We start from the raw sequence: 15,307 nt of genomic DNA on the forward strand, positions 1-15,307 counted from the left end.
CATCGGTAGTTGATCGGTTTCTTCGGAATCCTTGTTGTTCCTCGCTTATTGGCACTATTGAGGAGATTTTGTCCGCAATGATCTTAGTCAGAAGTTTTAGCGAGGTGCTCAGTAATGTTATTCCTCTATAGTTTGCTGGGTCTGTTTTATCTCCCTTTTTAAAAATAGGTATTGTTATACTTTGTTTCCATTCTGCTGGTATTTTCTTATGTTGTAATATAATGTTAAACAGTTTTGTGTATTCCTCTATGATAGCCGTGCCTGCGTTTTTTATTAGCTCGTTTGGTATTTTATCTTGATTAGGAGATTTTCTATTTTTAAGTTTCCTTATTGCCTCTTCTACTTGCTTGTAAGTGATTTGCGTATGATCTTCTGTATTATCTCTTTGGCTTGTCTCTTGTGCTTCCATTGGTTCATCTGTTTCTGCGTTTAAGTCTCTGAAATATTTTTCCCACGTATCTTCTGCAATTGTTCTTAGTTGTATTGTTTCATTTGTTTCTCGTTTCAAACCCCTTAACATCTTCCAAATACGTTTTTGTGCTCCATACATATCCGCCTCCATTTCGCTACTAAATCGCTGCCAATATTCTTCTTTAATTTCTCGTACTCTATTATTAGTCCTGTTCCTTATATCGGTATAGATATTTCGGTTCTCCGGTGTTGGAGATTTCTTGTATTGTAAGTATTTTTCCTTCTTTTCCCTTGTAATGTTCTTGACTTTTAATGTAAACCAAGGTTTAATGTTCGGTCTTCTATTGTGTGATACAGTACGTGTTCCTAAAGCTTCTTTAGCACCTTTGCAGATGTTTTCTTTCAGTTTGTTCCAAGCTGTGTTAGGAGTATCAAACTGTGCTATGGGGGTTAAGAGTGACATGTGTTTGGCATCTGTTTGAATAAAGTTGTTTAGTGCTTTCGTGGTTGAGGGATTGTATATTGAATTTTTCAGTTTTTATCGATGGTCTTTTTTTGGATAGCGGCGCACCTATTCGTATCTTTCCTAGCACAAGTTTGTGATCTGTTCCAATGTTGGCTGAGAATAAGACTCTTATGTCTATTATTTGTTGAGGTAAGAAACTTCGATTGGTGATGATATAATCGATTATTGATTTATTGTTTCTATTGTCATAGAAGGTGTATTTGTGTTGTTCTTTATGGGGAAAATATGTGTTGTTTATTCTCAGTTCGTTCTGTCCACAGAATTCGGTCATAATTTCGCCATTTCTATTAGTTATATTCTCGTTATATTTTTGTTTTATTCCATCCACTACCTCGTTTCCAATTCTTGCGTTTAAATCCCCTAACAGAATTATCTTTTCATAAAATTAAAGAATCCATATATCCTAAAGTTTGTCCATAAAAAAATGGAAAATGCATATTAACAACAATCACTAATTTGTTATACGATATGCGTTTAAAAAGCAAATTATGCAAAATTCCAAGTGGAATATTCCAAGCAACAAAACCCGTGCGTACTATGATGTGCGACCTATGAAATGCGACGTAGAACTAATCGGGCTGCCGACTGATTGTATATACCGTTCTTCGTCATTGTCTTTGCGTGTCGTTATTATTTTTCATCAAAAGAGTATTTAGCTATTGGAAAAATGGCCATGTTTCTTGAATGAAGTACTTCCTAGGGTATTTTTCTTATTATCTTAAAAGAAAGTAACTTGCACTTGGTTGAATGAAAATGGATTCAAGAGAAATTTTCGAATTTTTCAACAGAACCTACCTTTCTACCTATTCTTCTTTGTATCTCGTGCGTCTGGTTATCGCGACCAATTGTTATTTCGTGCCCCAGGGGGAGGCTATCCCATAATTGAAAATAGTTGAATAAGCTGAAAATGATGATGATGATGATGACAGCTAATAAAAATCTTAAGAAAAAATATAAGATGTGAAAGAGATCAAAATAAATATTCGTAATAATCACAAGATCACGCGATCACAATCCGAAAAATTTGGGAAATTTTTGTTTAAGCTGCTACAATTTAAGAATAGCATTGCGTTTTTGCAATCTAAAATGCTCTTTCGTCCAAAAAGGCATCGGAATGGTGACAAAAGTCACACTAATTTCCATAAAAAAAGGTAAAAGACCACCAGTCACGTAAAGTATAGTAACAGACACAAAAAAGCACTTCGAACACTGAAGATTTTTAAAGGGTACACTTCTTGTCGCGTGATTCAGCTGGAAGGTTTTCGTATGTTTGCTTCAATGGCTCTATTCGTTTTGGTGTCAAATAGGCTAATGAAACTCATTTGTTACTTTCTACCTGTTTTATTAGAATATTTTAACAGTTTCACATTACATTTTAATGGCTATTTTAATTATACTAGAAAGTTTTTTGGAATTTTTCGCGGTTGCTTCTTAAACGTAAATTTAGTAATTTTTTTGTTTAATAGTTTTCTTTTATTTTAATTTTTAGGGAGAAATATTTTGATATATAAATCTCATCAATCAACTTTTTTTACCTCTATACATTCATAAAAATATACTTAGGATTAAAGAACTCAAAAACAAGGTATCTCTTTATACCGGGTGGATCATTTTATTGGTTTTATGGAAAGCACTGTTCATTAAAATGTTGTATCCTATATTATAGGGCTTGTTTCTCTCTACAATTTCCTGTCTTACAATGTACCGTTTGTGTCCAAGAAGGGTTCATAGTTTTATAGTTGTTGATTTTCGAAAGAAATCAATACATGTATATTATTTCGTATATTTTTCATTTTAATGATTTTATGGAAAGCACTGTTCATTAAAATGTTGTATCCTATGTTATAGAGCTTGTTTCTCTCTACAATTTCCTGTTTCACAATGTACCGTTTGTGTCTGGGAAGGTTTATGGTACCCCCAATATTTTTTTACTTCATTTGATAGAAAAAAGGATTTTGAATGGAATGATTTAACATATGTAAATATGTTATATGTATAAATTTCAATATAGAGTGCCATGCCTGTGTTAAAACCCCCAATTTTTAATCAAGGACCCTTGAAAAATTAGAGTTTATGTCTAATATTTTTCGTGTTTTTTCCTGGCCGGTTAAAAGATGCCCAAATTTTATTTTTAATCATAACCCTAATTTTCCAAATGGAACGAGAGTGGCTCATTAGCATATTTGGAAAAAACATTTTTCAACGAATAATTTGGTACGACATACTTGGTATTTTGAGACCAGTAATTGTTGTTAGAACACAGCCATTGCACTCTAGAAAATTAAAGTACTACATACACTACTCAAAACAATTATTGCATATTTGAATAAAAGTAATTATTAGATATTTCTAAATGAAGCATGCATTTTTCTGCCTTTTTCTTGTGAGTTTTTTTTAGGATAATTAGGGTATGCACTGATATGTAATTTTTAGTCGTCCGACTATTCAGTTGCAAAAGTGAAAACAATACATTCTTATGGAGCCCATCGGCTCAATATTTTATTACATTGCGTAGCTTTTGCGCGTAGCCTATGCGCTGACTGGCAATTTTTAATCGGCACGCTATTTAGTTGCATATTTGTAACCAATATATCCTTATGGAGCCGCGCTCACACGCAATCAACTAGTCGGCCGATCGACTTCATATAATTTCCCTTCACAGTATCCATACCCATTTAAAATCGTAAGTCAGGGAATTCAAAGCGTTTTGTTTTACTAATTAATATTTTTTAGAAAATATGCGATAATTGTTTTGAGTAATATATTATTTTGAAAGACCATTTGACTAGCATTTATCTAAGAGGCACCTTTTATATACCCGCCATTTTGAATTAAACTTTCAAAAAACCATTTTCAGGGGAAAATCCCTTCTAACATTATTTTCTAATTTTCTTGACATTATACTTAGTTTCTAAGTAATTCTTTTGAATTTGCCTGTAAATATATCAAATATACTAAGAGCTGGCAAAGGTTAGTCTTGGGTCGAGATTTTCGTATGTAAGAAGAGTACAATGCGTTTATAAAGTACTGAACAAAGAGAGGACAGTAAACACGTTGCCAAACGTATGAAATAAACCGAGAAACTGTGCACATCGCTAAGAGACGTGGAAGGGGATATAGCAGATTTGTCGCAGTTGACCGGTCGACCCAACCAATACCTCTGTCAGTACTTAAACTTCTAGGGAAAGGTGTACGTCAATGCTTCACGATTTAATTACGTCTCGTGATACTTAATTTGTTTATTTATTAACGAGTCGTTGTAATTTTCCCTATAGCTTGAATTTTTTCAAGTGCAAGCTAGAAACACTTGCATTTTTGGTAAAAATAAGTGGAATTGAGTGGGTGTTCGATAGTGGTCGCGCTATTAGAACTCTGAATTCAAAAATCGATATCTCGAAATCTATTAGAAATAATAGATTGTAGTTTTTTCAAGAATTTCGTTAATATTTCTGCTGTATTTTCTTTGTAGACAGTATGTGAAAATCTTTATTAATAAAAAAATTACACGATTGCTGAAAATTGCTATGCTCTAAAAGTAAATGGATGGATTGTTTGCAATTTTTGAACATGTATATTTGAAAAAACAACCTTATCGAATTTTTCTTATGTAAACATATTGTAAAATATCCGATCTTGAAAATAAAAAAAAGTTTCAATATCTAAAGTGGTTCTTGAGTTATCGCGTGTTATGTGTTAAAAAGTTGAGTTTTTAAATTATCGCGATTACTGACGTTTTCCCGTTAAAAAAAATTGACACCCTAACGATATCCTTATAATTCCATTTCAGATGCTCAGAAACATCTCTAATGATTTTATCTAGTTATCTTTTGAAAAAAAAAGTCTTTTAAAAATAAGCGGTTTGCAATCGTGATTTTACTTTACTTCGTAGGGAAAGACGTATCGGCAACGCCGCAACAGTACACCGTCGCGCGTCGCGTCGGTCGGTCGCATTTCTCTCACTCCGACTTAATAAGATCCCTATGCGATTTACTTCCACACATGTAAATGCCGACCCAAAAGTAACAGTTGCCAGCACGGTATATGTATAATATTCTTCCGATCTATGCCTACCAAATAAAACTACACTAATAAAAATATGCTTTTTTTTAATAAAATCTTTCCATATACAGTAATCAATTATTCTAACAAATCAACTTAAATCTAATATTATCATTTTCTTTATACAAATATACATACTATTTTTCTAAATCCTAACTGACTTAACTATAATAAACCAATTTTTGTGGCCATATAATCAATTCAAAACTATACAAAAAAGATACTGTTATATTATACCAAATAAAAATTAATTTTGGACTAGAATAAATCGGAATAAAACTATATCTCCAACGTCAATCTTTTGGCAGCGCACTGTCACTTTTGCCTCTGACGTACAACTTCAAATGTGACGTCCTATGTGTACCCAGCATTCTTTCTAAAAGGGAGTGTTTCGATTTCCTGCGAGAAGCAAGCACGGCCCTGCACAATTCCTGCAAATAAAATATTATAATTAGTTTATATTATTTAATAAAATAACGATAGAAGAAGACAAACACTATTTTTATACTTATAAATTAAAGACGATCTTTCTTTATTAGTTTCCTGTCTTCTTCTATGTTTATTTCGTATTATTTCTTGTTCATTTTCTTAAAATAAATTTTATGCAATGTGTATAAATCTGGAAAATCATTGTGTCAGGACTTGAATTACTGTGAGATTATTATGAATTTTAGAAAGAGGCTTCAAAAATAGTTACTTGTGCAGTGTGCATAAGTAACTTTTTCCTAGACTAAAAAGATGAAAAATAACGAATCAAAATTAGATATCAAAACAGTTAAAACACAAATAGGTTGCGCCCCCTACAAATAGGAGTCATATTGACATCAAAATCAAATTTATTATGTTAAAAAACACCAAGACACTAATTTTCATCCAAATATTGACGTTACTTCAGAAATTATTTGAAAAAAATCAAAATAAAAATTAAACTTCTACACCCTGTGTCTCCGAATATAAGTATTTTAAGCAAAGATATTGAAACTCCTAGTTTAAATATCTTTGATTTTAGGACATACATTTATACGAACTTATTTTTATCAGCAGAATATGCTGCCGAAGTTTCCGTAATACAGTTTGTACCATCCTGTATAAAAGTAGGTAGGTATATAACATTTACAATTTAGAAATTATTTAAAACTCATAAAATTTCCTGCTATAAAAAACTTTATTAATTAAACTAACTTTTTTTAAATATTTTACCTGAAAAACCACGGCCACTGGCGCCACCTGTTCCGCAGCAGCAACTTCAGAAAAGCCACATTCCAAGCTTCTAGCCAAGATGGCGCCTTCTTCCACGCTTACTTCGCGCAAATGTACCTTTCAAATGAAAAATAATTGATAAATCTATTAAATATATACAGTTTATTACGTTATTGTTAAAATATGTACATAGTAATTATTGCAGGAATTTAAAAATGATGATATGTAAGATTGTTCAAAATAAACTTAATAAGTTCAGGATACTTAACTCACTAAAATTAAAATATTAAGTTGTAAGTTTAAAATTAGTCGAAAAAAATATCTTTCTTACTATATCGTTTTTATTCCCGACGACATAGACTGGAATGTCATTATCATTTATCAATGCTCCGATTCTCTTCAAGTAATTGAAGGAATTCCTGTCGTTGATGGAGTAAACCAGGAGTAGTCCATCTGCCCAGTTGATGGTTTCGTTTGTAGGTAATTCATTATCATTCTGAAAAAAGAAATAAAAATAGTTAATATTAACATAATTATTGTAATGCGTTTGGGAATGTAATTGAAAACATATAATTGGCAATGATAAGGCTAGACGTAAATGTTTAAAAATAAGGATAATAAATGAATTCAATCTATTTATCTTTAAATTTGAATTAAATTTGTAAACTTTGGTTCGCATCTTGTTTATCTCCTCCCACGTTTCTGTACTATATCCAATATATTTTTGGATTTAAAACATTAAAATTATCTATATAAATCGATTTTATATCTAGATAAAAAGTATATTTCTATACAGGGCGTTTCAAAAAACATGTACCATCTTTTGTAGAGAGATTCCTCTCCTTAAACTAAGATTTAGTTAGGTTAGTTTATAAGATTTATTTTTTATATCAACATAGATTCCGCTTTGTTTCGTAACTTCAACTTTTGAAATAATCTCAATACAAAAAATGTTCATTTTTTAATTATCTATCTAATAAAAAATAATCTACAGGGTGTACCATTTAAAAAAAAAACAAAGAAAAATTATTTTATATTTTAGTAAGTTTGTAAGTAGAATTTTCAAGACCCTGTATGATTTAAGATTCCGATATTTATAGCAAAGTAAGTACAGACCAACTAAAGTAAAAATCTAATATACACACACCGGAAAAGTCTAGGGATATTACAATTTTATCCAGCCATCGTCAGTAATTTTATTATTTGCATTTCTGATATAATAAAATTAAAATAAACAAATAGTTTACAGGACGTATAGGAAATAAAAATGCGAAATTTACCGAATTTTTCAAATTTACCTTGAATTTTATTGAACTCAAAAAAATACACACATTTTTTTTAATTCTAAACTGTGAATTAAAAAAAAGATAAAACCATTTTTACTTAATAAAGGGTATAGCCTCCTCTATTGTTCATTACAGCCCTACATCGTCTCTCCATGCTCCTGATCAGGTTGTCGATCTCTTCGTGAGGTACAGCCTGCCACGCTGCATTCACGGCCGGAACCAGATCCCTACGCGTTTCACGAGATACCCATTCTCAAAATTCTTCTTTGGACCGCGTCCCATACGTGCTCGATGGGGTTGAGGTCATGAGATTGTGCCGGCCAGGGTAAGATATTTAATTGATGAGCATTGATAAACTCACTTACCACTCTGGCTGTATGAGGCCGTGCATTGTCATGCATGAGAATGAAGTTTCTCCCAAAATCATTGGCATATGGTAACACGACAGGCTCAAGAATTAAATCACGTTATGTGATTCCTGTTAGAAACCTTTCAAGAAAAAACCAGATCGGTTTTTGGCCTAACTGGACTCCTCTCCCCAGACCATAACTGTTCCACCTTGATAAGGGTACACTTCCTGAACATGATCCAACCGAATAAGATTTCCCGGTTCTCTCCATACCCTAAGCCTTCTCGAATCCGGATGAATTCCAAAGCGTGACTCATCCGTGAAGAGAACTTTGGCCCATTGTTCATTCGACCACTGAACATGATCTTGAGCCCACAAATATCGTACCTCTCGATTTCCTCTCGTTAAGGGTTGAACTCTCCAGGGGCGTCTGCTTCTCAAGTTGACCTCTCTTAATCTATTGCGAACAGTGTCAGGACTAACGGTTACATTATGTGTTTTCTGGAGAATTAAACTAAGCTCTGGTGCTGTAAGAGTCGGTCGGCGTCCATTTTTTAATTGTAAAAAATGATCTTGCTGAGGGGTAGTAATGCGATGTCGCCCTGTGTGCCTTTCAGCAACATCACCACTTTCACAGTAGCATGCACTTAATCGCGATATTACATTTTGCGTTGTATTTAATGCTCTAGCTACGTCGATTTGGCGCATTCTAGCTTCGAACATACCCATGGCCCTTAGCAGTTCGTCTCTGTTAAGATGTCTACGCTCCATAATGTCGTTTAATACTAAACAGAGTTATTTGAATGAATTCTGGCCAGTTATCATAAAAACATAGCCAGCACAGGTTAAATTCAAACAATTGATGCTAGGTGCTTTTATAAATTTGACAAAAAATGCACAAACACTTCTACAAATATCCCAAATTTAGAAATAACTAGTGTGACTACTTCATTTCAATCGAAGTAGAAAGAATCGGCCTACAAATATGTGGTTGTTTATTCAAAACATTTATTTTTAACTTTAATAAAATGATATCCCTAGATTTTTCCGGTGCGTGTAGTTTTGATTTTAGGACCGTTCTTGTATTTTTAATAATATTTTTAAGAAAGGCTAAAAAATATATATTATTTATATATTTTATTAACATCTCTGAAACAACCGAAATATATTTACTCATATCTTATAGCATCATGTAAAGTTATCTGAAAGGAAGCCAAAAATGCAATAATATACAGGATGCTTCATCTAAAAAAAATCATACCTATCCACTCACACTTTTTGAGCCACCCTGTAGGAGTTAACATATTTTCCTGAAATACATACTTGAGGTTTGCCCTAAAACAAAATTCCCAAGTTACACATGCCCGACTCACCCTTACCGGGCCCTGTACACCCTGTATATAAAATTCATATATAATAAAGTTTCTCTGTAATAAAGCTGTCTGGGTGAGAAAAATTAATAAATATGAATCAAGTAAAAAACATGCTCAAACGATATTACCTACCGGCACTTGTTGAAAATTTTAAGTGCTTAATACATCCTAAACCTCGTGCCAAATTTTCTGTACACGACTGGACTGTAAATAAACACTAATCCGTGTCACTTTTCGCATTTCGATAAAATAATAAAACATCAAAATCATAATTTAAGGCGGGTAACGTTGACAATGGACCATAAATCTTTTAAATATACGAGTTTAGAGAAAATTTATGTGTTTTTTATTTATTTATATTTCTTTTTGACACTTCTTGATATCTAAATCCTTACTTTTTACATATTTAAGCTTCATACAGAATCTCAAAATTAGTGAAATAAATTAGTGGTTTCAACTAGCGTAGAAGTTGGTTCCTCTAATTCCAATGTAAGCGTTCAGAACGTCATAATTAGTGCTAGTAAAGCTTTATTCAGAACCTCGCAATTAGTGAAATAAATTACTGGTTTCAATTAGCGTAGAAGTTTGTTTCTCTAATTTCAATGTAAGCATTCCGAACGTTAAAATTAGTGGTAGTCTTTTTCAGTTTGTAGAAAAAGTTTGACTTTTCCGCTAATTATACTTCAAAATTTGCGAGGAATGTCATTTTGGCATCTGATTATCATCCGTCAAGAGAAATTGTGGTTAAAAATCAAAAGTTGATTGTTTTAAAAGCTAAACTAGCGTGTACCCGCGACTTCGTTCGCGTCGAATTAATCATTAATTTGTAATGGTGATGATAAAGCAAAGCAAGAATTTCCATTAACATACAAACTGGATAAAATTTTCTCACAATTATGTCAGCATGAGAAAAAACAATATGGCGATATTATTATATAACTTGGTAATATTTGAGGGGTAGTTTCATTTCGTTGGAATTGACTTTCGAAAAATCCGTTTGCTAAAAATAAGCTTTTTACGTCAAGCAGTTTAAGCAGAATCGTGGTTAATCAATTACCCAGCTTTTTGGAACACCCTGTATGATTTTTTAAAAAATTTCAAAATATGTAAAAAAGAAAATAAATTATGCGTGTCCAAGCGTTTTCCCGAGAGACTAACCGTTTTTTAAATAACAAATATTGTAATATTGGAGGGACGTATCGAACCTCACACCCTATACACTCCACAGTCAATCCGTTTGCCAAAAATCAGCTTTAAACGTCAAGCAGTTTAAGCAGAATCGTGACTACTCAATGGTCATATTTTATGAAACACCCTGTATAAATTTTTAAAAAATCTTAAAATATGTAAAACAACAAAATAAAATATACGTGTTTAAGAGTTTTTCCGAAAAACTCACCGGTTTTTAAATAAAAATATATTCTAATATTTGAGGGGTTTCACCCCCTTGGAACTGGAATTTCGAAAAATCCCTTCTTGTCGAACCTCTACACCCTAGAATCAACCTGTATGCCAAAATTGAGCTTCTTACGTTGAGTGGTTTGAGCAGGATCGTGATTAATCAGTGAGGCACGTAAGGATTTTATATATTAGTATAAAGATTATTAGGTTTTCTCTATGGATACCACTGACTACCCCAAGCTGATGCTGGAATATTCTATTAATTTTAATTGTGTTTTTAGCCTTTGGGAATGATTGTAAACTCTAAGTTTAAAGTATAGTTGAAACCACTAATTTCGAAGTTCTGTATGAAGCTTTAAAGAGTTTTTTTTGTGAAGTGCAGCAGTGCAGACACATAGACATAACATGACAAATGCATGTGTGAAAATGTCAAAATTATTCTTTATTTTTATAATTGCGCATGCCCAATTAAGGTGAGTTTATATGCATCCGTAATGCGTCGTCCGTCGTTCCGTTAGTCCAATCATATTCAAGTACGGATGACGCATTACGGATGCATGTAAACACACACTTAGGCCCAGTTTTTTGACGCACAAAAATTCGATGTAGGAGATCTTCAAAATTGAGGGGTCCGGGGGAAGAACTTGATAAGCGCTAATTTCTTAATTTTAGGATTTTACAGTTTTATGGTAGGTCTAACTGGTCCCTACAAAATGTATAAACTCTGCAGGGCAATAAGTTGTTAAATCCTATGATATACCTATGCCTAGTAAAAATATAGAATACACGGCAAGAACCTGATAATTAGCAGCTGTCCAGTGTTCTCCTGTAAAATCAGTGAAATGGCCCTTATTATGTTTTTCCTCTGGATCCTTAAGGTACGCGCACACTGAAATATTGTTTGTGTTACTCACAAAAAATGTTGTATGTGTTACTTTCAATGAAGGTGCGCACACTAGCCAGAGCCGCATGAATCGCATCGAAAATGCGGCCAGCATTGTTGGACCAGAATGATTTTCGATAAATGCCGCTAGTGCTGCTGACGTCACACGCAATTCCTTCCACTCTACGTAGGTAGCCGAAGAGGAGATTAGAAATTCAATATGCTAAGAAAGTTCGCAAAGTTTTCATGGTTCATATTGAAACATTTTTAGTTCATCCTCAATTAAATATGGAAATAATGTGGATTTTTGCAAATATTGTGAACCCATAACTTTCGATTCTTTCTCGTGATTTCATCTTCTTCTATCAGCAAGGAGCTTATAATTATTTCTTGTTCGTTGTCATTCATTGTCGAGAAAGATTAAAAAACACGCTTCAGACAGGACTCCGGAAGCGACTGATGAGAAATTTGATTGGCAAATACGGGTGTATTAGGGTCAAAAAGAAACAAAATAGCGAATAATGCAGCGCCTTCGGTGCGGCTCAGTGTGCGCGACAAGAAAAAAAAAACTGCGATACGCGCGGCGAGTGCGGCTCTGGTCAGTGTGCGCGTACCTTTATTATACCCTTATCATAGACATTAAAAAAACTGAGTTTATCAATTCCCGCAAATCTGTACATATATTATTTTTAATATCACAACTATTAGTATAAGTACAAAATATTAATAATTCTAGTAATTCTGATTTATAATAATTAAAATTTTATGATTAATAAACAAAATCTACTTACTTTAGGGCACGTATCCAAAATTTCATACAAGATAGTATCATTATCTACCAGGACTTCGTGTTTATACCGGCTATCTGAAAATATAAAAAAATAGTTTAACGTATAATATTAAAAGAAATAATCAAAATCTAATGAATTGAATGAAGTTTAAGAAATTATTTTCCTTCGGCTTGGAAAAAAGCGCAGATTATTCCTCTAGCCAAAGTAAAAAATCCAAAATATTACAATGATCTAAGATACATTAGTATTCTACCAACGCTCTCTAAAATAATGGAAAAAATTTTAGAAAAGCAAATTATAGGGTTTTTGGATAAACATAGCATACTTCCACAGACGCAGTCGGGCTTTAGAACTAGTCATAGCTGTGAAACTGCATTAGCTCATATAACTGATGATATTATTGCATCTGCGGATAATAATAAAATAAGTATTTTAGTGTCTTTGGACTTTAGCAAGGCATTTGATATGATTAATTATGACATTCTTTTCTCTATTTTGCACCACATAAGTTTTGGTAACAAAGCTGTGGCGTTAAAGAATTCTTATCTAACAGATCGATCTCAACAAGTCGTATACCAACAGCACCATTCGCGCTCTTTGAGTAAAACTGTGGGGGTACCTCAAGGTAGTATTCTAGGACCCTTACTATATACAATTTACTCGTGTAAATTTTATGAGACATTGGATCATTGCAGCTCCCACTTTTATGCAGATGATAGCCAATTATACTATTCATTTGCGGAACATGAAATTGCCGAAGCAGAAGTTAAAATTAATAGTGATTTAAGATACAGGCTTCAAAAGCTTCAAAAGGTACAAAACTTATGCCTAAGATTGATATATGGTGTAAGACGGAGAGATCACATAACCCCATATCTAACTAGGTCAAAGTGATTAAATATGTATAATAGATTCCGATTGCATACCACCCTTTTTGCTTATAAAATTCTCAGGTTGAAATTACCAAACTATTTGTATACTAAGCTTCTGTTTAACGAAGGTTTGGGCGGTTATGATTTGCGCACGAGAGGGCTTCTTAAAGTGCCTAGGCATAGAAAAGAAATATTCAAAAGGTCTTATCGATATAATGTAACAAAACTTGTTAATGCCTGTGGTCTTAACATCAATATTCAGTCTGTGCCAGTCTTTAAGAAGTCTATTAAGCTTATGCTGTAGCTCCAGCAGTGATGTCGTAGTGTTGCCTCAGGTGGCGACCTTGTCTTCTCCGTCATTTGTTGCGTGGAAGGGCATGATACTTAAATGGTTCATTTTGTTTTGATGTGCTATATATACGTTACCCCTTTATTTACTCATACCTACTCCCTTCTTTCTTTCCTTTTTTTTTTCTTTAAAACTTGTTAGAAGCGGAATGTCATTCATGATGCCAATTTTGTTTTAATGTAATTTTTTTAGTATGTATTGTTGTAGTTTTTTTTAGCATGTTTTTTAGGTATATTGTAGGTTTCAACAGACTCTCAACTACTGATTGAGATGTCTGCACTTAAAGGCATTTTGTTCAACAACATTTTTTTGCAGCACAAATATGTATTGTATTTATATTTTGTTGGACAATAAATTATTTATTATTATTATTATTATTATTATTAATGCCGGGTCCATATCAGGGCGACAAAAAGCAAACACGATTTTGAGACAAAAACAAGACGAACTTGCGACAAAAAATGGGGAATTCTGACAAGACAAACTTGAGACAAATTGTCCACACAGCAAGGACAAAAGTACAACAAAGTCAAAAGTTTAGTTGTTGGGAATGAGTTTTATTAACCATGGTTTTTTAACCATTTCACTGGTCTCCTACTGTTGGCAGCACACGCCGTTCACACTGCGCCGACAACTTGTCGTAAAATATACGAACAAAACATAGACACTTTGATCTTTACCGAGTCGAGACGGGACATTGAAAAGTCTCCGAATTTTGAAACAAAACAAAAATGAGACAAAAATGTCGCAGAAATGTATTGGATTTGTCACAGTTTTGTCGTAAAACATGAATGTTTCTGTCTTGTCGTTGTTTTGTCTGCTTGGTCTGGACCCGGCATAAGAAATAAATTCCCAAGAAGAATATACAAACAATAAACAATACTGTCTGTGTGTTTAAAAATATTTAACTAGTTTTCGGTCCATATCAACACCTTTCAACTTTAAATCTGTTTAGTTGAGTTTAAATAATGGAACGTCACTGTTGCACGACAGAACCCATTTGTACTACGCTCTAGTTGATTCTAGCGACAACTTCGTACTCGAATGTATGTCAAACATCATTCATTAAGACGTTTTGGCCCGAATAAAAGATTGATATTGTGAATGACTGGTCTGACAACAGCGGCAAATTTAATTTTAGTCAAATGGCTTGAAATGAAAGACTTGGCGAATAATGTCGACCTTCAACGTTCTTCTATTAATAAAATGAAAACAAAAAAACATAGGTATCACACATTTATATTTATTTATACAGGGCCCGGCAATAGTGCGTCGGGCATCTGTATCTCCTATAATTTTTTTTTTATAAATGCAGATCTAAAGCATGTGCTAGGATGTATTTTAGGAAAATATTTTAACTTTTATAGGGTAGCTCAAAAAAGTGTGAGTGGATTGGGATATTTTTTTTTAAATGGAGCACCCTGTATAATATTGCCTATTTCGATGGCTTCAGAAATATTAATAAATACATAATGAATATATATTTTTCAGCCTTTCTTAAAAACATTATTAGAAGTACAAAAACTGTCGTGAAATAAAAACTATATTAGGTATTTACTGTAAATATGGTAATCGTAAATCATACAGGATGTTCAAAATTCTTCGCCAAACTTTCTAAAATATAAATTAATATATCCCCATCAAAAATTCCAGATAAATCATTAGCATTTAAGCATTATATTATAATAGTCTCATATCAATTCTGTCTATAAGTCTTCGGCAAATTTCTGAGAATTATTTTTATTTTAGCTGACACAAAATGATAACTAGTTGTTAAAGTTGAATTAATTTGACAGCTATGACAGCT

The 15,307-nt window shown here is 32.9% G+C and overlaps 1 protein-coding gene across 1 annotated transcript in view; it reads right to left on the reverse strand.

The window, feature by feature from the left end:
- Nucleotides 1-5,026: 5,026 nt before the first annotated feature.
- LOC115889937 (ras-related and estrogen-regulated growth inhibitor-like protein) overlaps nt 5,027-15,307 on the reverse strand; it is a 41,386-nt gene continuing 31,105 nt past the window's right edge. Inside the window, exons 3-6 of the mRNA XM_030910041.1 lie at nt 12,280-12,353; nt 6,528-6,692; nt 6,197-6,313; nt 5,027-5,427 (exon numbers count right to left, since the gene is read on the reverse strand). Coding sequence (XP_030765901.1) covers nt 5,290-5,427; nt 6,197-6,313; nt 6,528-6,692; nt 12,280-12,353 — 494 coding nt within the window. The 3' untranslated portion in view covers nt 5,027-5,289. The remainder of the gene's footprint in view (nt 5,428-6,196; nt 6,314-6,527; nt 6,693-12,279; nt 12,354-15,307) is intronic.

This window comes from Sitophilus oryzae, unplaced genomic scaffold, assembly GCF_002938485.1.
Source record: "Sitophilus oryzae breed Bouriz unplaced genomic scaffold, Soryzae_2.0 scaffold_857_pilon_pilon, whole genome shotgun sequence".
Taxonomy (NCBI): Eukaryota; Metazoa; Arthropoda; class Insecta; order Coleoptera; family Curculionidae; genus Sitophilus; species Sitophilus oryzae.